This window comes from Dufourea novaeangliae, unplaced genomic scaffold, assembly GCF_001272555.1.
Source record: "Dufourea novaeangliae isolate 0120121106 unplaced genomic scaffold, ASM127255v1 scaffold8, whole genome shotgun sequence".
Lineage (NCBI taxonomy): Eukaryota > Metazoa > Arthropoda > Insecta > Hymenoptera > Halictidae > Dufourea > Dufourea novaeangliae.
Window position 1 is genome coordinate 4299425 of NW_015373923.1, and position 23305 is coordinate 4322729.

The 23305-nt window shown below is 49.6% G+C and overlaps 1 protein-coding gene across 1 annotated transcript in view; it reads left to right on the forward strand.

The window, feature by feature from the left end:
• The window catches only part of LOC107194586 (nephrin-like), a 157403-nt gene that overhangs the window by 118257 nt on the left and 15841 nt on the right, over positions 1–23305 (forward strand). The window contains exons 4-9 of the mRNA XM_015584228.1: positions 1130–1244; positions 8802–8888; positions 8994–9106; positions 11578–11744; positions 17964–18108; positions 20770–20900. Of these exons, the coding sequence (XP_015439714.1) occupies positions 1130–1244; positions 8802–8888; positions 8994–9106; positions 11578–11744; positions 17964–18108; positions 20770–20900 (758 nt within the window). The remainder of the gene's footprint in view (positions 1–1129; positions 1245–8801; positions 8889–8993; positions 9107–11577; positions 11745–17963; positions 18109–20769; positions 20901–23305) is intronic.

A 23305-nucleotide genomic window follows, 5' to 3' on the forward strand; every position in this document is an offset into this window, starting at 1 on the left:
TTTCACGCAGTTTACGACGCGACGCGGCTCGATCGCTTCGTTCGGCTTTCCCGTCGCGACGTCATATAGGACCGAACGATCCTGCCTATATCCGCTTAAAGCAATTTTTTGAGCGGCCGGTGATCCGAGAACCGATCGCGAAACACGCCCGGCCGTTTCACGATCGATTCCCCTTTACAAAACCACCGGTACCCGGCTGACCGTTCCGACGATACCACCCGATATTTTTTTTTTTTTTTTTTTTTTTTTTTTTTTCTTCATTCCCTCGCGGACGTTGCGTCGAACGCAAGTGTTTGAGCGTCGAAACTGTATCCGTACACCATCGTATCGGATCGAAGCAAACGCCAACGAACGCGACACTCGATATCAATGGATGACTTCTCCGTCATCGGTCCAAACCGCGTGAAAATCTGCGCGTTACCCTGACCATTGTGCGTTCATTTTCCTTTTTTTTTTTCTCTTTCTCTTTCTGAAACGTTTTCATTGCTCCAAGCACCCTTCCAACCAACCGAAAAACGTCGAAACGATTCGACGAACACGCAACCCCCGTAAGCTCTTCCGTGCGAACGATGAATCGGCTAAACAGAGGCGCGATAGCGCGGAGGGAGGGCAGCAAGTGGAATAATAAACGTAGGCGTAGCCCCGCCGTAACCTCGCCGATAAAGCATCGAATACGTTGGACGTATCCAGGAAACTTCGAAAATAACGAAAAAAACAAAAGCGAAAAGAGAGAGGAATATCCCAGGTTGGCTTATCCGAACCCCGGGTTCGAGAACGAATATTCCTGGAAAAAATATCGTCGCGCTTAATCCGCAAACGATCATAGGGAGTCGATACTGCGCGCGCCGTGCTACAGTTAGAACGAATTTGTTCGAAAGGACTCGCTCGAAAATGCATCGACCATCTATTACCGAGTTTTTGCCGAACGGTAAAGGGTCCCTTCTTGCGCTCCGAATCGCGGCGGTATGCCAATCGGTTTAAAAAGTTTCGCCTGTGATTTTGAAATATTTCGCTGGACGGGCCGACACGGGAACCAGATATTTCCCGTCGAGTTCAATCGAGTTTAAACCGGTCCGTTATAAAGTACCGGCTTCGCTCGTACTGACGCGGATTTTCTTCTCTGTCGCAGTGCCGCCGGAACAGCCGACCATTCTGGATCAATGGGGAAGGATAGTGAACGGGACGGCAGGACCTTACGAGGAAGGCGACACACCGTCCCTGACTTGTCGCGTCACTGGAGGTAAGTCCACGGAATTATTCTTGCTCGTTCGACCAAACGTATATACATAAGTATACAGTGTTTCTCAAAATAACGTCGACTCCCGGAAATGAGGGATTCCTGGGGTGATTTGGAACAACTTTTTCCTTAGCGAAAATGTTATCCGAGGCTTTGTTAACGAGATATTAACAAAACAAAACCCGTCCAATCAGAGCGCGAGTCCAGTAGCAGCGAGCACCAATGGCAGCGCGCAGCCAACACTACCGCGGGTGCTTGGCCACAGACTCGCGCTCTGATTGGTCGGGGTTTTTCGTTAATATCACGTTAACAAAGCTTCGGAGAACATTTTCGTTAAGGAAAAAGTTGTTTCAAATCATCTCGGGAACCCTTCGTTTTCAGGAATCGAAGGTATTTTGTGATACCCTGTAGAATATACAAGGCATAGTCGTTTTTTATTCTCTCTCCATCGTCAAAGTTTCCGTAAAGACGCCCGATGACCCCTCAACTTACGAATCGTCCACCGATCGAGAAGTTTCTGTCCGTGGAAACGGTAACAACCGACCGTTTCCCTGCCGTCGAAAGGACTCTTATTGTTAGACTACGACGAATCCGAGATACGTGGGATTTGGTAAACGCTCCCGTAACTTTCCGAGTCGGGCAAGTTTTTAACGGTGTGCCATACGGTAGCGTCTCGAATGTTGGCGCGGAGTAAACACGGAAGCCGGGAACCGAACTAGTCGGGAATGAAACTTTTCCTTTCTCTTCGGTGGATCCTATCCGAGCCGGGAGGTCGCACGCGCTGCTTTCTCGAGCATTCGGTCTTTAGTTCGTCGCGAAATCGTCGGCGAGAATTCGATCGGGACACGCTGGATGGGGGATGAAAGATCGAGGGAACGACGAACGGGGGAACACGGAGAGAAGAAGAGGGCAGACGCGACGCGACGCCACGCGAAGCCAGTGGTGTCGCCAGTTATTAGATCAAGCAACTTTTTATCGACGACCGGGGCTAAGTGAAAAGTTCCACGTTCGGGCGGACGCGACGCGAAAGGAAGTCCTTCCTCGGAGGGCGTAAGAGTGGATGGGAAAGGAAGGAAGGAAGGAAGGAAGGAAGGAAGGAAGGGGTTGGGGGAAGGGGTGTGGTAGGACAGGGACGAAGAACGGGGGTACGGAGGATCAAGCGTTCCCGGGTGAAACGGGAGAGAGGAAGCACCAAACTACCAAGGTTCCGGTGTTTACTTTGGCAACTGGATCTAAATTTCTGTTTATAACTGCGGCAACTTCTTCGTCCGCCTTAAAAGATTATTTCCTCCCCTCTTGCCCTGCGGCCGTCTTTCCCCCTCGCAGCCTCTCCAGAGTTTGCCGTAGACGGGAATACGTCCCCGCTGTCCTCCGAATCGATTATACGCGGCTACGTTCGTCGCTAAGTGATTTTCCCACGATTCCTATCGCGGCTCGGTGGTATATTTAAGAATAAATTCGTCCCGTAACAATCGCGCGAACGCGAGAATAATTCTCGGTCGGTTTAACGGACGAGCCCGCTGTGAACAGAGCGCACCAACGAGGAACGATGTTGCCCGAGCTATACACGGGTACTTATACGATGAAAGACGCGAAAACAATTCTGATCCATACATCGCGAGTTGGATAACTACGGTACAAATGCGGCAGGAGTGTACGACGACGATTCGAAGCTCATCGGCGCTGCCAGTGCCCGCGATGAATACATCGAAATTCGAAGCCAGGAATATTGCCGTATGCAGATTCAATGGGAATTGCATCGACGCTGCGCATCGATCATACGCACTGCGGCGTATAAATTGAATATCGAGAAGATCGGCTTATCCTTAACAATACCGCCCGGCGAAACCGCTGCGAACGATCCCCCGTACGAACGGGAGCGTAGAATTTTCATTTAATTGTAAATCATCCTTAAAGAGGGAAGAGAAGATTGCTTCGTGCCCGGGGTACGAGACTGATGCCGGCCAAATATTTGCCTTTCTTTTTCCGACTTTGGCGACGCAACCGGGGCGCCCGTCGTACCGTCCGAAATTTATTTTTCACCGAATGCATCGGTCCGATCCCATACAATCGTCGTTCCTCCGCGAAAGCTCCGCAATGAAATTTGACGACTTCGCGATGTTTATTCGATTTCGCGAGGGAACTCGTCGCTCGTATTCCTCGGTTCTTCGTTTCGCTGGGATCACCGATGGGAAACAAACACGATTTTCGCGTTTCGTTATACCTATCGCGAAGAAGCGGATGAAAGTTTCATTCACGCCGGACAACACTCGACATTTTCGTATTCAGGGTGTCTCGGCTAACTCGATCACCTCGAATAATAATTTTTAGGCATGGAACTTAAATGGCATCGATGCTTTTTTTGTAGATGGGGGCATTTCAGAGATTTCAAGGTGACTTTGATTGTTTTTAACAGAAAGTCCTATTTTTTGAACCATAGATAGAGTATCAAATTCTCAGTAAAAATGTGTCAACCTTCATATGTCCTAAGCCTAATAGTTAACGAGATATTTAGGAAGCTATGGGTACTCTAATCGATTCTCCCCAACTTCAATACAGTGATTATTTAGTAAATATCTTATTAATTATTAGATTTAGAACGTATGAAGATCAACACACTTTTACTCAAAATTTAAAGTAAAAAAAAAAAACAAGTTGATCTTGAGATCTTCGAAATCCCTCCGCCCACAAAAAAAGCACGTACCTTATAAAATGTGCCCCTTGGGGCCATTTAAATTCCACGACTGATAATTTTCATGAACGGTACCGTTAAGTCATTATTCGAGGTGATCAAGTTAGCTGAGACAGCCTGTACATATACACCCACGATCTATCGGACACTCTCCCTGTACAGCCGCAGGTCCTCCGACGTGTCCCCGGTATTCCTGTTACCGCGGCACTTCGGCAAAGATTTGCAATTCAATCGACGGCCAAAGCTCGGAAACGCTCGCCCATCGATGCGAAATTACACCATCGAGGGCGGGAGAGGGGGGAGGAAGGGTATACTTTACCGATTAAATGTTAATTCACGACGTTCGGTGACTTTCACGAGGCCGAACGGTTTCGCCCCAGTCTGTCCCGTGAAGATCGCGAATATCGAGGGTATATACATATAGGTTATTTACGCGAGAATGAAAAAAAATCGTCTCGAACGTCGGCCAATACCAGATCCGATTATTCAAACGAGGAATACCGTTCGAGACGACGAATTTCATTCTACCCTTTGAGCCCCGTTAAAAATTCGCGAACCACGCGTTTTATTGCGAGCTTGTTCTCGATATTTATATCGGCACTTTGTTTTCTCTGTCCGGAATTCGATATTGGTTCCAGGCGCGTTGCTCTTCGCGGCACCGATTTACCCCGTGCGGATTTCCCGAAAAATTCGTCGGTTGATAATCACACCAGCGAAAAGAAACGTTGTCGCGGGAACGAATAATCGCCGGGTTTATAGAACGTCGTTGATTTCCGGCGAGAATCCCGCATTGCCTACCGTGTCGTGTCGCGGGCCGGACAGTGTAATCTCCATAAAGTGAACGAAATCGCGGGGAACGACGGCGACGTTATGAAATTCGAGAACGAATATCCAGAATTCTTCTCGCGATTCATCGCTCCTTGTCCGGCGCGAAATACACCGGCGGACTGTTCGCGCAATGAAAACGCACGACCGGTATTAAAATAGTCCTGGTGATTCGACGTTCGTTTAAATTCGTCGGCGCCCGCGATTCCGCCTGGAACATTGAAGCGCATAGGCCTCGTTAATTGTACACGAGACGCAGCGCACGCTAACTCGCTCGAGCTTTATCTTTTCCCCCGAGGTGGGGACGGGCGATAAATATTTCGCGGTGTTCTCGACGACGTTGCGCCAGCAGCAACGATTAACCGTAATTAGCGGTCGACTGGGCGGGGTCTTGGGTGAATGAAACGTCAACCCGTCCGAGGAATTCGAAAAATCTCAACTCCGTGACTGCGCGACATTGTCGGACCTCGGTCTTTAGCGGTTAATCGTGGTCCGTCTCGTCGTAGTGCGTCGTCCACGGATAATCTATTATACCTATATCCTTCTCCCGACCGCTCTATTATACGCGATTTACAACTAAGCCTAACTTCCTCCCTCGCGCTCCGTGTTATCTATAATTTATGGCAATAGCGGCGAGAAAATTTTACGACTCGGGGCCCGCCCACGGAATTTATTGCCAATTACTTGACTTCGTGCCCGGAAAGAATCGAGGGTCCTCCTTCGAGGATGTATACGCGCGTAAAGGTGAGATGTTCGTTCGCCTATCTCTAGCTTCGCCCCCCCCCCTCCCTCGGCGTACGTACGGGGATCGAGAGAAAATTCCTTTTCCCTTTTCGCCTTCCGCATACGGGATCCTGCCGCGAGAGAGGCAGAGATATCCGAATTGGGAATCGGACCTGAATTCAACGTTCAGAAATAATAAAACACGTGTTCCGATGCGTGCACGTGTGCGTTCGTCGGAGAGATATATAATTTTGTCAGATTTTCGAAAGTCGCGACCTGAACGGGTCATCGAGCACCGGCAATATAGCCAGTTTACTCGAATAATTATCCGACGGGAACACGGGGACCGCTCTACATCAAGCGCGATGCACTTTGCCTATTTCCCCGGGGTGTACGCATAATGTCGCGGGATCGTAATCTGCTCGGCGGCGTATTGGCCTAGCGAGAGGGAATATTTATTTCTCAATCCTCTTCGCGGAAACCGGAACTCGCGGCACCATAAAAGATATTAAAAATTATTCGAGACCGAGGGGAGCAAGCGAGCCTGCAACATCGGGGATGCTCGCGCGTCGCGCCGTGCCGCACGACCTACCACGTTTCATCCATTAGAAATATTGCAAACTTTTCGACCGCTGTTCAGAACCTCGTGGGTTCCTTGATTTTTGCACCTCTCCCGGGACGACTGGGTACTTGAGCCCCTCGAATCGGTCGTGGTTATCCCATTCTCTCGTACTGTACACATTCTACGACACGTGTGAATCCGTTATCGCGTGAATTACATCAAGTGTTTCGTTTGTTCGTACGTTCACTCGATTACTCGAACAATTTCGAAACAATTAAACGCGGTTGTCTGTTAGCAACGAGATCGCCGTTGTACTCGTTAAACCGAGAACTGGCTGTAAGTTCGGCTTATACATAGAGGCGTCTTCCGATAATCCTAAATCCAAGGGGCCCTGAATCGGGACGAGGACGAAACCAAAGAGGTTCGAACGGGAATAGGGATGGGCTGTGCTGGTCCGGGTGGTTGCAGGGTAACGGGGGCTCGAATAAAGGGGCGACACTCGAAGGAGGAAATCTGGCAAGGACCCGGGAGTCCCAGCGATGGGTATTTGCCTTAAGGAGAGTTCGAACCGACGGTAAACTTGTTAGATGTGGGCGAGTAGCTGCGGACCTGCCTTAATCCTGGAAGATATCGCGTCCGGTATCCACGGATTAAAATCCGCACTTTACTGCCCCCTGCCGCGTGGATAGGGTCGGTGTTGTCGTCGTTTTAAGCGAACCTCGTCCCGAAGAGAGGGGAGAGTTCGAATATAGTCGGACAGTTAAAGTCAACGCCAGGGGCGTACCGAACTCCCATACCCCCCCCCCCCTAAACCAGAACCGAAGCTAAAGCCAGGCCACCGCCTTAGTCCTTCTCCCATTCCGCAGCCACGCAACCGCGCTACGACCTCAGGTCTCGGCCCTAAGCACTCGTGCAAACGACCTCACCGGCTGAGCTTACGAATTAACTAGCCTCGTCCGTCCTCTAGTTCCTACTCTCCGTCCAGTTAAAAAAAAAATCACTTCGAACTCTGTCGAACGGAGAACCACGAATCGTTCTCTCCACGCGTTACGTACCGTTCGAAGCAACATGGGACATCGGATCTCGTCGCGCCGTTTTCTGTCCACCGTATGGAAACGAACGGGGAAAGGGGAACCGTCGGAAAAGCGGAACAAACGATAGCGAGGAGAATCGGAAACGACGAGACGGTTAAAACGCAATCTAGATCGACGAGCACCGTGAATAACAACGACTGGCACGGAGCTAATCTAAGCGCGCGCTTCCATCCGGAGATCAAGGCTTGCAATTTTAAGTGTCGCGGCGATGTTGCGTCGCGTCGGCCCGATTAAATTGCGATTCCGTCACCGTACACCATCGTGAATAACAATGAAAGGAGCGACGTAAACCGTTTCCCATTCCTGCCCCGCAGAAGGGGTTTTCCATCTCTCTCGCCCTCTCTCTCTCTCTCTCTCTCTCTCTCTCTCTCTCTCTCTCTCTCTATCCCTTTCTCTTTCTATGTCGAGACCGCCCGCCGCCTTTTCCCGCACCGGGAATTTCACCGCTCGCCGTTCGATAGACGCGCCGCGCTTTTTCCCCGCTTTATGATTTCTGACCCATTACCGGCGCATACCTGACTCTTATAATGCTCGTATATCATTCGAGCCGTTTTATCACCATAACCGGCAGCTTTTTCCAATAAAAATATGCATCTAGCCACGGAGCCGCGTATTATTCGAGGGAGATATGTAAATCCGTGATATAATACGGAGTCTATCCACGGGAACGTTCCTGCGAATCGAACTCGCGATACCGATATACCCCGGGTACGCCCTCCTCGTCGAACCATCTATTTTCGATAAACGTTGCTTTCACGAAGCACGTATATAACGTAGGAGGGGGGAAGTGGGGGCGCGACCGGTTAAAGAGATCGTTGCTCACCCAGCGGGGAACCCTTATTTATCAGATTCACGAATATGAAATGTTGAACTACACGGGCAGGATAACGTACGAGAAACGACGCCGTTCGAGAAAGCGTCTTCTATTTAAAACGACACGCGTAGCCAGCCTCGTACAGTCGGCGGAGGTTCGAAATCCGCGAGTCGTCGTGAAATGAAGACGATCCAGATTTACTTTTAATATTACCGACGCTTCGATCCGTTTCCCCGCGTTCGCGTATCGTTCTGTAATTGATATCTATACAGATGTACAATATCGATTCGCCGTGGAAAATGGTGGAGACTGTAACGCGCAGTTTATCGGAGCGACCGGCACAAAAGTACGCCGGTTTTTGTCTGGAGCAACGTATCGAAAACTGCCGGGGTATCGGCTAATTTAAAAGTTCCCGAGAGCTCATCTACTCTTTAGTAGCTTCGCCAAAGCTCGTCCCGGCTCTGTGTACACCGACCATCCCCCTTGTCCACTGGCGTCCCTTCCGTTCTCCGTTGATCCGGCACCGACCAATGGTTTCGACTCTTGGTTCCGCGAGGAACGGTCGTTGCGGACCGTCTTTCGTGTAGGTCCAGGCAAGTTTCCACGAGACCGCGAACGGTCTCTGCTATCGTTTCGTAAATCTTCACGGGGCAGTCGTTACGTTCGATCGAGTCGTTATCCGACCTGAGCTATAACCTGGTGTTCGATCGAAACGGAATCGTGAACGGAGACGTTCTATTGTCGCGCAATCGACGCGAATAAAAATTACAAGCCGTAACTATCCACGATCGAACTATGTATATATGTACATTCTACGTGTTCCCTAACGACTCGTTAATTTACATTGCAGGAAGACCAGAGCCTATGGTCCGGTGGCTCATCGACGGCCAAGTCAAAGACGAGGAGTACGAGAAGAACGCCGGCGACGTCATCGAGAACAGGTATCGTGTCGCACGATCTCAAACTGGATTTTTCTGCTCGTTAGTAAAGCTAAATAACCGTAAGGTTTCGGAAAATATAAAAGTTTCAATCGTTCGCTGCGACAGGTTGACCCTACAATCCATCGGTCGATCCGACCTCGGAGTGAATTTCACTTGCCAGGCACGAAACACGGACCTGATCGAGGCGAAGGTGTCCTCGATCACCCTGGACCTTAACCGTAAGTAACAATTAACCCGTACGACTTCCGAAACGGTGGGGAAAGGTATAGCTGTAAGAGGAAAACAAGGGCGAGGGCTGGGGTTATCGGGCTACGAACGGAAACGTTCGATATCCCTAAGGGCGAGCGGGCGTTCGCCATAGGCAACGGCGGAACGCCGTTAAAAGAGGAATGAAATAAAGACAAGAAGTAGATACAAATTCTTATCGCGTGGCTAACAAATCAGAAGCCTCACCCCGAGCGCCTATCTTGTCCCGCATTAACGATAAGATCTACGAGACAGCGAAAGTGGGCCAACATCCTTTGCTCCCTCGCCGCTGTGAATCGCCTTTAAGGGAAGATAAGGCAAGATAAGACGAGAAATATATTAAATCCAGCCTGGAGCCCCACCCGGCTCATCCATCCCCGCCCTCCACGCTGGCTAGAAAGCCGAAGAAACCCATGAAACCGGGCCAGCCCCGAGCTTTCGCAAAATTAGAATTCTTCGTTAACTCACGGCCGTCCTATAAGCCGGAACAGCGAAACACTAATTTCGAGAGTAAACTGAAAAATTCATAGATCAATTATCTGCGTTGCCGTCGTCGGTGGTGGTGATAGTGACTCTGCCGTAACGACCAGGAGGGGAGAAACTTGGATGAGAAACGATACGCCTAAAGGGAATCTCGTTTCACCGGGTCGTCTCCCCCTCCCCAACCCTCTTCCTAGGAACCGACAGTTTACGGAAACTCTCATCCCCTTGCCTGGTCTCACCACGCTAGCTCGCGAAAATATTTACCGTTGTCCCGTTGATTTTCCGCTTCCTCTTTATCCCCCGCCTACGAAATTCGACAAAATTGGGATTCCGCGAAAAAGAAAATACGAACGAACGAACGAACGAACGAACGAACGAACGAACGGACGGACGGACGGACGGACGGACGGACGGACCAACCGATCGCCGACCGTGATTGATCGGCGCTGAATTATCGGTGCTTCCGAAAGTCACGAAATTTTCGACGAAGCGAACAGCGAAATTGAAGATCCGTTATTGGTGAACGAGAACACCCATCATAGCGGTGAACGAAAAAAAAAAAAAAAAGAGAAAAAAAAAATTCTGCGCTTCGTACGCAGAGATAACGAAACGAGGAACGAAAGAGGATGCGCGGGGTTGTGCCGATTCCGAGCGAGAGAGAAAGAGACAGAAGGAGGAGTGGGGATGAAAAAAAAAAAGAGGCAGAGAAACGAAAAGAGACGAGGAGAGGATTGATGGATGCTCGCTCTTTGATTTTCGCGACCTGGACCAAGTGACCATGCATCCCAGCGTGTATTCATCTCATGGCTGACGGAACAAAAAACGAAAGAGAAATTAAAAAAGCCCTGAGCGGTGACGAGGCGAACCGCTGTTGTCGGGTCTGGTGGATCGGCGAGATCGCGGATAATCGAAAACGCCAGGTGATTCTGAAAATCCGGGAAATCAAATATTTGCTGGCACGCGAACCAACGTTCGGTGTGTCGTTCGATTAAAAATTTGTAATGCAACGCGGCTCGCCGTCCCGAACCACCGTGGCTCGTTAACATAAAATCGAAAAGTCATTTCGGTGGGTACGCGGCCGCGATCGTGACCAGGCCTGGCGACACGAACGAACCGAAACGGGACAACCGGAAGGAACCGATCGCCCGTTCGAAGAACGAACGGGGGAAAAAAATCGCGAAACTCATTATCGAAGAGCCAGATAGACGAAACGACGCGCGAACGGGATACATACACACGACCCCCACCAAGCCTGTCCTCATAGTTTTCATATTTCACGCACGAATGGATCGTATCTGGGTCGGTATTGGCCAATTCGAAACGCGGATTTATCGTCCGTCAAAGCGATCGTCGCCTGCCCGCTGAAACTGAAAACAGTATCGTTCCGCGCATTTACACACACAGACGGGCGCCCGGAAAAATCAATGTTTATCTCCGAATAATGATCGTTATCGCGTAGAATTACGGAACGGAATCGGTCCAATAGTGCGCGAACGGGGCTCTCTGCTCGTTCCATTCTTTTCACGTTCGATTATCGAAGGAGAAGGGGAACATTGGGAAGGGAGGGGAATCGTTGGCCTTATTTTTGCGTTCGCTTGCACACGAATCGCGGGGCGAGCAATTGAAAAATGACAAATGATCGGTAATTGACCGATTGCACGCGGGTTTTACAGCGTTAAATCGGCCGCACGATTTGCATCGAGCATCGCGTACCTTACCCAACCGCGCACCCCCCACAGCGTGGTTCGTCCGCCTTAATTATCGGTTCGCTTTAATTATCGCGCCCGATTAGCGTCGTTGGTCCGTGTGATTGCTGGATTCGGGTGATTCGAAAAATACGGGGACCACCACAGCGTGTTATGTCGTTCGGTTGTGAGATCGTCGGTGTTTTTTGCACGCGAACGAATCGTGTCGGTGTACCTCGTTGTCGATCGACTTAACCGAGGGCTTTGATTTTCAGTGAAACCTTTGACGGTGATCATAAGAAGGCCAGGGAAAAAGGGAGTCGGGAACGAGTCTTTGCTGGCTGGAAAACGGTACGAGGTGGAATGCGAGACCACGGGATCGAGGCCGCCGGCGGTGATCACGTGGTACAAGGGACGAAGAAGACAACTGAAGCACACCACGGTGAGAAACGAAAATCAAGACACGATAACCTGTTGTTTGACAAAGAATCCCATCTCCTCCGGGACTGTTTTAATTTTCCATCGAGTAAATTTGATATCCTCGCGGCAAGTTTAGAACACGTGACCGGATTAACGCGATATCATAAGCGGCGATAACTTCTCGACATCTCGTCGCTGCTCGAAAACATTCCCCGAGCAACGGACCAACCAGATGACAGACCATTATACGGGCAACTGCGAGCCCGATAATCCGGGCCGCTATCGCTTTCTAATTATTAGCGCATCACCTTAACGAAATTTGTCGTGTCCAGGCGGCGGAACAAAAGGCAGCGCGGCATTTAATTAACATAGTGATGGGGCAACTGAGCGTCCGCCAAACTCACTAGCGGGCAACAACGTGCAGCATGCGGGCATATGGCAGTGGCCGACACAAGATCAGGTTGCTTCTACCTGTTTTTGGGGGGGGGGGAGGGTCAAGGAATGCCAATACGCAAATATGTCGTTACGTTTCCTGCCTCGCGTCGCCATCACAGGAGCCCGCGGCTGCACGCTTCTTGCCCGAGCGGGCTCGATTGTCCATCGCTGAATTAACAGCTAAGCTGCTTATTATACCCGGCGCGTTGGGTTGGGCGCTCGTTAATTAACCGGGCCCCGTCCTCGAGGGCTGGACGCAGCTAGGATGAAATACGGTAACGCGTCCTGACACTAAGGTATTTCAATTTCACTTCCTTTAAATTTAAATCAGACTGTCCGTCTCCGTAAATTACAGCTCTGTACATCCGCGCCGCTTAACGTCCCGCGTCGAGCTGAACACGTTCGTCGCTGAAAGGAACGCGAGGTTCTTTTTTTTTTTTTTTTGCGTGGGCATAAAATTACGCGATGTCCCGGCCGTTTTCGGATCGGGTACGATTGTTTTCGCGTCTACTATTATCACGTCGGACGACGACAGTCCAGCCGATACTACTCGTCGGGGATTCCGTGTTCCCGCGATGGAAAAACGATCGGACCCGCTAACGAGCCTCGTCGGTCCTCTAACGAGGGAACGGGAGACGACGCGAAACGACTCGATTCGACTCGACGCGACAAAGAGTGTTCTCGAGGACACGGTGGTTAAATCGTGGCCGGCTCGATTTCCCAGCAGTGAAAGAGAGTTACGACGAGGTGAGTCGCAGCTAGGACCACGGGAAATGTTCTGCCGAAGCTCGCCATCGCCGGAAGAAAGAACGACGGAAAGGAAAGACGGGGAAGAAGCTGCTGGGAGGAACGGAAAGGAGGGAAAGGTTGAAAAGGTCGAAACGCTCCGGGGAACCGATAACTATACCCCTCGGTGGCGAATCGTTCCCCTGGGAGAGGTTCACGGCGCAGAAACAGAGTCAAAGCTCTATGGCCTGGACGAAGACGAGAAAGAACGAAACACGTCGCGTCGGTCGAGCAGAACCGGTCCGAGAGGAGAGACGGAACGAGGAGAAGAAGAATCGAGGCGGCGAACGAAGAAGCGAGGATTGGTACTCTTCTCGAACGGATTGGATTCGCCCTGCTTCGAGTCGCATTCGATTGTACGAGCTTGAAACGAGGGGGATGGAGGAGTCAAAGCACGGGGAACGGGGGGAGGGGTTGAAAGATACGATTGGAGGCCCCGTGCTTTCGAGCCAGGCCGATTGAATTAAACAGCCACACCTGTCGACCCCAGATATCTTCATTGACCGCATGCTAATTGCCAATTAAGCAATGCCGATTACACGGATCCGCGGCTAACGTTTTACCCGTCGTGTCGCTTCTACTTGCATACTTTGTTCTTCGTACACGAGTGGAAACGACGACGCACCGCGCCACGCCGCGACGGGTCGCGTGAATAGGTACCTACGTGACGGCAACAAAGTATCTATCGCGATCATTTGTACAGTGGTTTGAAAAGCGAGACGACACTGAACCCACCTGATCGTGCAACCGTGACGGTACCACCGAACTCTGCCACTTTCGCAAGCTACGTATCATTTCACTACTCGGGAAAAAGTAATTGATACTAAAGTAACAACTAGTGATACTAAAGTAATAACTAGTGATACTGAAGTAACAACTAGTGCTACTAAGGCAACAACTAGTGATACCGAAGTAAAAACTAGGGATGCTTAGGCAACAACTAGTGATACTGTAATAACAACTAGGGATGCTAAGGCAAGAACTAGTGATACTGAAGTAAAAACTAGGGATGCTTAGGCAACAACTAGTGATACTGTAATAACAACTAGGGATGCTAAGGCAAGAACTAGTGATACTGAAGTAACACCTAGTGCTACTAAGGCAACAACTAGTGCTACTAAGGCAACAACTAGTGATACTGAAGTAAAAACTAGGGATGCTTAGGCAACAACTAGTGATACTGTAATAACAACTAGGGATGCTAAGGCAAGAACTAGTGATACTGAAGTAACACCTAGTGTTACTAAGGCAACAACTAGTGATACTGAAGTAATAACTAGTGATACTGAAGTAACAACTAGTGCTACTAAGGCAACAACTAGTGATACTGAAGTAAAAACTAGGGGTGCTTAGGCAACAACTAGTGATACTGTAATAACAACTAGGGATGCTAAGGCAAGAACTAGTGATACTGAAGTAACACCTAGTGTTACTAAGGCAACAACTAGTGATACTGAAGTAATAACTAGTGATACTGAAGTAACAACTAGTGTTACTAAGGCAACAACTAGTGATACCGAAGTAAAAACTAGGGATGCTAAGGCAACAACTAGTGATGCTAAGGCCACAACTAGTGATAATGAAGTAACAACTAGTGATACTAAAGTAATAACTATTGATTCGAAAGTAATACTAGTATTATTAGAAGTATTACTTTACAAAATCTTACTGTTCATTTTCGTAAAAGATACCAGTCGACTGGCAAGATACAATCCGAATGGCGATATCGAAACCATTACATTGAAATTATTGTACTAATTACCATTGTACCACGTTCTCGAATAAAAAAAAAATATCAGTTGTTTAAACGATGTACCTCTGACCAATATCAAACAAGGCTATTTCGCGTTAAATTAATATACGTTTATGAATATACTTTCACTACAAAACATTTCTGAATTATATTACGAATAATAAACGCGTCGTACAAGAAGACCGTAGCCTCGCTAAGAAACACAACAGATCGATGTCACTACTCGCGGTTATGATTGCATATCGCTGCTAGGGTCGAGCGGCAAGCCGCCTGTTTAGTCATTTATGAGTCGCTAGCTACACCTGCTGACCAGTCTACGTGTGTGGTGGAGACACAGAGAGTGTCGGTTTTCGCTCTATCTCTATCACACACAGACTGCTCAGCAGGAGTAAGCTACCGTTGACACGTTTATGGTCACGCCAGTTAAACGACAAAGCAGACGTCTTACTCGTCGACCCTAGCAGCGAGCGATTCACCCTATATATGCCCTACGGTGGCAACGTCGACGGATATTAGCGATAGGTAGGCGGAACGTACTCGTTCGTTCGAGTGAGGGCTCATCGCGCCGAGTTGCGCCGTGCCGGTAGCTCGTAATCTTCCCACTGTCCAACGTAATCTCCCGTTCGGTCGAGCGGGCAGATACGCTCGGACCTAAATCACGACGGTTAGGCGCGGAGCCCGAGGCGCCTCGCATTATCGATAATCCGGAATCACAGATGTAACTCGCGGCGCACGTGTACGCCGAGCATCCAGTTCCCGTTGTCTCCGGCATGCTGACGCGCGGCCCTAATTAATTTCGCGTAGTTCATTAACAAGCCCTGGCCGCAACGCTTAACGACGCCTCGCATCGCCTCACCACGCCTCGGCTCACCGTATCCGTGCGCCAGCAGTCGCAATATTCTCGCCCGTTCTCTCGCCGTGTGTCGTTCCCATCGTCGGGGTTGGGTTTCCCGCTCGGAGACCAAGACTTCGTCGCGTCGCAACGGACTGATTAACGGAGTAAACGACAGCCACCGATGGAAACGCGGCTGAATTCTAAATCGAGTCAAAACAACCGTCTCGCCGTGACGGGACGAGAGAGAAAACCAGTAGCTCTAGGCTCTCGTCGAACTTTTACGCGACGAAATTAAAATTCTTTGACGACAACCGCGGGTCCGGATACGTGTGAAGATTCACCGATAGGGACCTACGCCTTGTCGCGCGCGCATCGAATATTCAGGGTACGCGGAGAATTTTAATGAATTCCAGCAACGCCCCTTACCTTTACTCCGCTATCTGGATGGTGGTTGACGGACGGCCGCCTGACGGCTGACACGTCCGCGTGAAAGCAAGAAACCTGGTGACTACCACTCCGACAACCGACCAATTTGTCGAAACTTGGACGATTATTTGTCGAATGTTACGCGCCCACGATCAGCCTGTTTAAGCCCCGACGAGGAGGTATTCCCCCTGACGGAACCACGACTCGGAAGGATTTCCCGTGATGACAGAGATCGAGAGATATAAAATGGGGTTGTTAGGGGGAGGGGGCAGAGAACGTAAGCCGTTAAAGGGGTGAAAGAGGCGGGCGATAAGGGGACGTCGTGGCTCGTTTTCGCGGTGACGACGAAGGTGGCGACGTGCCTCCTTAAAATTCGCGATGGCGCGGCTTCTAAGCGGCAGATAATAAAATATAGCGAGGCTTTGCGCGTTGTATAAGCGACGGTAAGAGGAACGGACGAGGATCCTCGATCCCAGGAATCCTTGGAAAGAAAGGGTATTCGTTGGGGCTGCGCGACGCCGCGCGAGGGGATGGCCTCGGAGGAAGCCGAGGACAGATATTAACGTAAGCAGATCCTACGAGCGACGGAACACGTAGACTGCTTCTATCGCATTACCATCCTGATTATCCTATATAGTCATCCGAGCTGTCTTCGGGCGTTCCCCACGAACCCCGTATTACGTGGCCCCGGCCGGGAAGCGTTTCGTTAGCGGCGCGAAAGCGCCGAGAAAACTGCGATAGAGCCGCGTATAATCGCGCGGTATATTATCTTTATTCCCTGTCCGTTGGCGCATCCGCGCGCACTTAAGACCGTATAAATATTTCTAAATGAAATTCCGCAACGACTTTGCGCGTACCTTTTCCTTTTTTTTTTCTTCTTCTTCTTCTCTCTTCTCCGCTTTCTTTCTCCCTTTGCAGTCGTCCACGGGCGGAACACGTTCGAGTCGGGGAAAATTAGAACGGGAAAAACAAATGCAATTCCCGCGGTCGGTTAACGCGAGAGTTCCTTCGTTACGCTGGGGAAAGTGGGATCCCTTTCGCCTTCATCCCTATTGCGCACGGACGTGACATACATAGGATGGACCACTCTCTTCTTACGGGATGTCTCGAGGGATCTGGTAGGGGGGGTTGGATAGCCTGTGACTTTAACGGCCTGTACGTTCCAGGAACGATAAATTCCGAATTATACAGTATATGACGTTTTATGGATAAAATTGATAGGGAGACCTTTGTAGGACACTTGAGAAAGGCGAAAACAAGGGACAGACGCGTTCGTCGCGGAGGATGCCTCGGGTCCTCGTTTCGCAACCGACGAATGTATCGGTTGACACGCTTTGAAACGAAATTCCGGGTCGAAGCAACGGGCAGAGGACTTTTTCTCCCGGTGGCGGCGACGGCGAGTGGGTGGAAAATAAATAGAAAAACGGGACACCTGGAGAGTCTCGCCGGCGTCAGAAGCTGCCGGTAAAATTCACGCTCGGTGGAATCCGGCGTGGCTCTTTAGAAAGGATTCCAGGGCGTTAGCAATGAATTTCCAGCAGATGTTGCCGACGTTGCTTACGGTCCGCCTCTCGACCTTAATATAACCAAAATTAACCATACCGAGTGCCGTCGAACTCGTTTTGCCCATATTCTTCCTTCCCTTTTTATCTTCTCTCCGCCCCTCTGGCTCCCGTTTCTGGCCATCCAGCGCCCCGGAATTGGACCGAGGCGACGCCCGGATTCAACGGAAGAGAGAGTAGCCGAGAATACCGTGGAAAATTATTATTTTCCAAAAATTACGCCCGCTGGAATAAACAGGTGCGACGCGAACAAAAGAAGCTTCGAAATGACCGTTCGCGCTTAATTGTAGCTTACGTAAATTCTTCAAGGGTAAAGAAATCTATTCCGAAGTATTCACACGGAACGAGACTAAAAAATTGAATATTTGGGAAAATCAAGTCTACGAAACCTAGTTTATAATCTTGGATTATTTAACGTCTAACATGTGGTCGTCTGTCACGCAGGAAGAGAGATCGGAGAACCGTACGATGAGCATGGTGGAGTTCGAGCCAGGCGTAGAGGACCACGGCAAGTCGATCACCTGCAGGGCCGAAAATCCAAACGTGACGGGACTGTTCGTGGAGAAATCCTGGAAAATCGACGTCGTCTGTAAGTAGACGATAAATATATATTCTATCGGTCCTCTTTCCGCGGAGGAGATTCCCGGAACGCGATGTCTCGACCCGACCTTTTACGAGCGGGACGTGACGTTAAATGCATATTCGATGATTCCGTGCCTCGAAACTAACTTATTGCGCGTTCCGGGTATATACGTACCCTTAATGCATGCATACGCATCATTGCGGGCCAAGCGTCGTAAAACGAATAAAGCATCGGTACGGCATCGGGTATCCCTCTGCCTCATCTTCCATCGAGCCGCATCGTGAAATCGGCCGATTTACGAGCCTTTTTACGTCGAGTGCGCGTCACCCTCCACTTCAACCTCCCCCCCCCCCTGTTTCTGGGGGCTGTGCTCTGTTCTTCTTTTTACAGCCACAATAAAACGGCCTTTCGGCCGGATTTCGAGCGAATTACTGCCGAAATTCAGCGGGACCGATCGTTCCGCGCCTACGCGGAACCTGTTCGGTAATCCGGTCGATCGTAAAGCGACGAGAAAAAAAAAGAAGTGGCTAGATATCGTATATAGAAGGACAGATCGTAACTCGGAGGAGGCCGCCAATGAACTTAGCCGTTTTAGACGATCCCCGACGATGTTTTCCTTTTTTCCTGAACTCTGTATGCGCGCGCGTTCCGTTTCGCCACCCTCGCGGCAGCCACTTCCGTTCACTCCTCTTCCGTTCTTCCCGTCACGCTCATGGAGTCGGTTAAAATAGTCATCGGGCGCGAACACGCTCGCTTTTCACGGAACGTCTCCTTCGTTAGTCCCTCGCCTTCCAACCGAATCCATACCGTGCCACCTAAAAAAAGAAAAAAAAAAAAAACGAAACGATCGGCGGACGGGTACGTCCGTTGCGCGGAATCACGCGACCATGAATACATATACGTTTTTACGAGATTATTTTTATTTATTACACCGGACACACCTGCTGCACGGACGCTGCCCATGCCCCCCCACCCCCCCACCCCCCCGGCTGATGGCCAGCAGCTCGGTTTATCGGAACCGGCCACGGCGAAATTCATCCAGACCCCCAGTTAAGTTAATATTTGGCAAACGATGTCGACGGTTCCGAAGAATGACGACGGTGGTTAAGCGACGGGTCTCGAGGGAGGGAGAGGGTAATACGGGTTCCACGATTATACTATACATATACCCACCGTTTCTTACTCGACCGGAAAATAATTGAAAACTAGTCGCGGTACTCGCAAGGATTCCGGTGTTTGAGGGAAGTTCCTCGTTTCCGGACTTTGAAGTCTTAAATTTCTTAAAACTCGGTTAGTTGCCCCGGGAGTCTTAAACATTTTTCAGTCGAGAACGCCCGTCCCGTTCGAAGAGGCGATTCGAAAGTTTTGCGGGCCCGCGCGACTAAATTACCCGGAAACTTTGAAAATAAAGGAGAAGCAAAATCGACTGTCGCGTCCGCTTCCGATCGTGTGCTTACCCGTACGGTCGATCGGGAGTGCGGGGGCCACTTACGAAATTGAAGTGGACCACGGATAGACCGGCAACGAACTGGAGTAACCGCGAACTATACGAGCAACCGGTTCGGAAGCGAGTGAACGGGGTTGGCTCCGTGCACCAAAATTTCCTCGTCCTTCGCGGACGATTCGGACGGTGCACGGAGTGGAAGGGGAAGTGAATCGACGTTCGAAAGAAATAGCTGGGGAATTTTTACTGAAAACCCGACGGACGACAGAGAACAAAGCCCGCGTATCCAATTACGTTGACCGTCGTGCAACGTCCTTGAAATTACGCATTACCCGAAGAGTCAGTTTTCCTTAACTTTTTTCCTGTCCCCGACATCGTATCCGTCCATACGAAGACCTCGATCCGCGAGGAACGAAAATGAAAAGGTGGACGGGAGGTGGGCGGAATTTATTGCAATCCCAGTGGAGGATTCCTGGCTCAGCATTGGCAACAATCTGGTGAAAAAAAAAACAAAGGACAAGGGGGGGGGGGAACGATGCAACGAGGGTTCGAGGGTTAAAAAACCAGCGCACCATGGGAAAGGGAGAAGGTAGACGCGATCGAGCTAATTAATACTATCTCTCGAAAGACCCGGTGTACAACCGAGTCAACGGGAAAAAGAGGACACCCGGATGGGGAGGAAATTTATCGTGGAGTGCGATAAAATCCTGCGAGAACGCCCGAAGAATAAACTCCTCCGAGGAGAGAACGGGATAAGAGGGGTTCCGGTATGATTAAACTAATGAAGACGGTAAATGAGAGATACAAGGAACACGGAAAATGCCGGTGTTTTTCGAGGACGCACCGGCAACGATCGCCTGGCTTCCGAGAATTTCGGCATCGGAGTCGAAGGGAGGGATTGCAACGGGCCGACGACCCGCTCGGGGCAACATTCTTTCGCGACGAACGCTGCGAATATTTCGGATTAAAGATAATTCCCTGGTACCCAGCAACGCAGCGTTGGGTATCGCGAATGCTTATCTTCCAAAAAAGTAATAGGGTCAGGATCGCAAAAACTATCCGCGTTAAGTATCTAAGCGAAGGAAAAATATTTCCAGCGAAAGGGGGGAGGTTTCGATCGTCGTAGCACAAGGGCCTCGGGCAAACGGGGTTCCCGAACTTGACTAATCATCGCGAATCACGGGACCTGACTAGTTTCCGCATTAACTTCGTATCGTTTACAGATCCCCCGATCGTGTCGCTGAACCTGGGATCGACCCTGAGCCCCGAGGACATCAAAGAAGGCGACGACGTCTACTTCGAGTGTCACATAAGGGCGAATCCGCCGTGGTCGAAGCTGACGTGGATACACGACGTAAGTTCAGGAGGAAAAATGGAGGAACATTTTCCCTTGCGTCTCGACGGAAAGTTTCGACGGTTCCGCGGCTGTAACAGCAACGGGCCGTTTCTTAACAAAGTTACATTTTAGTCCCTGGAAACAGCTCGGTCCATTTTACCCGCGGTTGCGCTATCGCGGGACGTTATTAAACTCCACCGGTATCTCGGTGGCCGCGCGTACCAGCGACGCGTCGGGGCGCTATACAAATTCCCGTGCACTTGCCCGTGTCACAATGCCCGAAGAACATAATACGCCAGATTCACGGAGAAAAATCTACCACGTGGACGAAAAGCACGTAGCAGTGTAACTCTCGAAATTTACAGGGGTGCCCCGCGTTGCAGGCAATTTACGGGAGAACATACGCGGCCGTGGAAGGGTCTGAGGCGTCGCGGCGCAGCGCGGAAGATGACCCGACTATGGGTTCTCCGCGCCAGGTCTTATCCCGCGTAATGCCTCCTATATCGAGGCGGCCACGCTAAAACTTTTGAATCCTTTATTTGCATAATATATGTGATCGTTCGGTAGCCCGGCTCGATCTCCTGGAACGCCGTTAGACCGTGGAAAGTTCGCCGATTCCCGTCGCGAAACACCCCTTAGCACACCGCAACTCGATCATCCTGTGGATTTATGCGCCCGAAACGACGACAGACTCTATTGGATTCCGCTTGTCTTTGCGTGGTCGTCGTCGTGCGTGGAATAATTTTTGTTAGGCCTCTCTTTCTCACACGCATCCTCAAAAGTAACCATCATAAAATCCCGTACAACTCGGACGTTCCTTGTGCGTAGACGTATTAAAATCGACCATCTCCAGAGTGTTCTGGGTTAGGCAGGGCACGCATTGCAGAACACTCTTGGAAAGGTCGATTTTAACACCAGAACTACCGACGATAACGTATAGCGATTTCGATCGGATTGATAAACATGATAAATTTTTGAAAATATAGAAATTTATAAATCAACTAATTTCTTCGGTTTCGTGGTGGAATAAAAGTTGTAAAAGATCTGAGAAAATCTGAGAAATATGTCTTACACTGCCTTTGTATCCAAACAGGCGTCACGTGACTACGTGACTATTTCTATAAATAAACATAAAAGTCAACAAAAATCTGGTAAAAATAATATTAGCATATTCGGTTATAAAAATTATAGCAAATATTCTTCTAAAATATTCAGTATTAAATCCCGAAACTAACTCTGATTCCCCTTCAACTAGATCAAAAGGGGTTCGATTTAATTCTATTATTATTCTAGTAAAAAACATTAAATACACGGGAAATATAAAAATAAAAAAATTTACCCCTTTGCTGATCTTTTATAAATCTATTTAAGGAATACCTCTCAACCAATATCATCAAAGTAAAAATTATTAAAAATAAACTAACTTCATGAGAAATAGACTGGACAATTAACCGAATTGATCCTAATATTGAATAATTAGAGTTCGATGATCACCCCCCTAAAATTACATGGCCCCGCCATGAATTAACTAAATCTAAACTAAAGGCTTACAACAGGCAAGCCCTAGTCCTCTCACACTCCTACATAAATAAAGATAAAATTTATGCGCGAAAGAATAGAGTCTACAGTCTACACGCTTCGCCATTGAGCCCTCTTTAGTCCGCTGATGTTATTGTTCCTTTTATTGGGTATGTAGGTCCCGATCCCACAGTAGTTTGTTTCCGCTGTATGTAAGTACTCGCTAAATACCACGATTTCCCTTATTGCACGAGTTCCTCGACAGTCAACAAGGCGAAAAAGGGTCCTCAAAAATCGAGCCTGATCGTGAATGAGACTTTTAACTTTCCGTTCGACCGTACACAATTTCGGCTGGGTATGCTATCAATGAGAGTGCACATCGGCAATCACGGAGACGTGAAAACAGAAATCCCAGACTCTGTGGAGAAAGTTTCGCAAGGCTTTACGATTTGATTCCGCACGGGAGAACGTTTAATCGAAACTCGCGCGAGCTTATCCCCTGTTCCGGAACTCGTTCCGAGTACGGATCTCGAGTCGAAGTTCACGGACGAAAGTGTCGTCGGCACGCAGTCTGAGGCGGGCTGGTGCCCGGGGAAATTCCGAAAAATCCGCTCTCCTTTAAGGACAGCTTAGCGGCCGGAGCTGGTCCACTGACCAGAAATACGAGCGACGCTTCGTCTCTCGTGCGACCGCGTCTCGTTACTCCGCTCCTCTTTTTTCCTCGTTCACCTTAATCCAGCCCGTATCCCCCTTCTCTGCTCGCTCGGTCTCGTGTTTTTTACGTATAGTAGGAGGATCTTTCGGCGGATTCGCGTCGTAGTTCACGAAAAATACCGACCAGAAGGACGAAGGAGAAGGCGCTTGCTAACGGTGGTGTAGCGGCAGCTGTTACAACGTAAGAGATT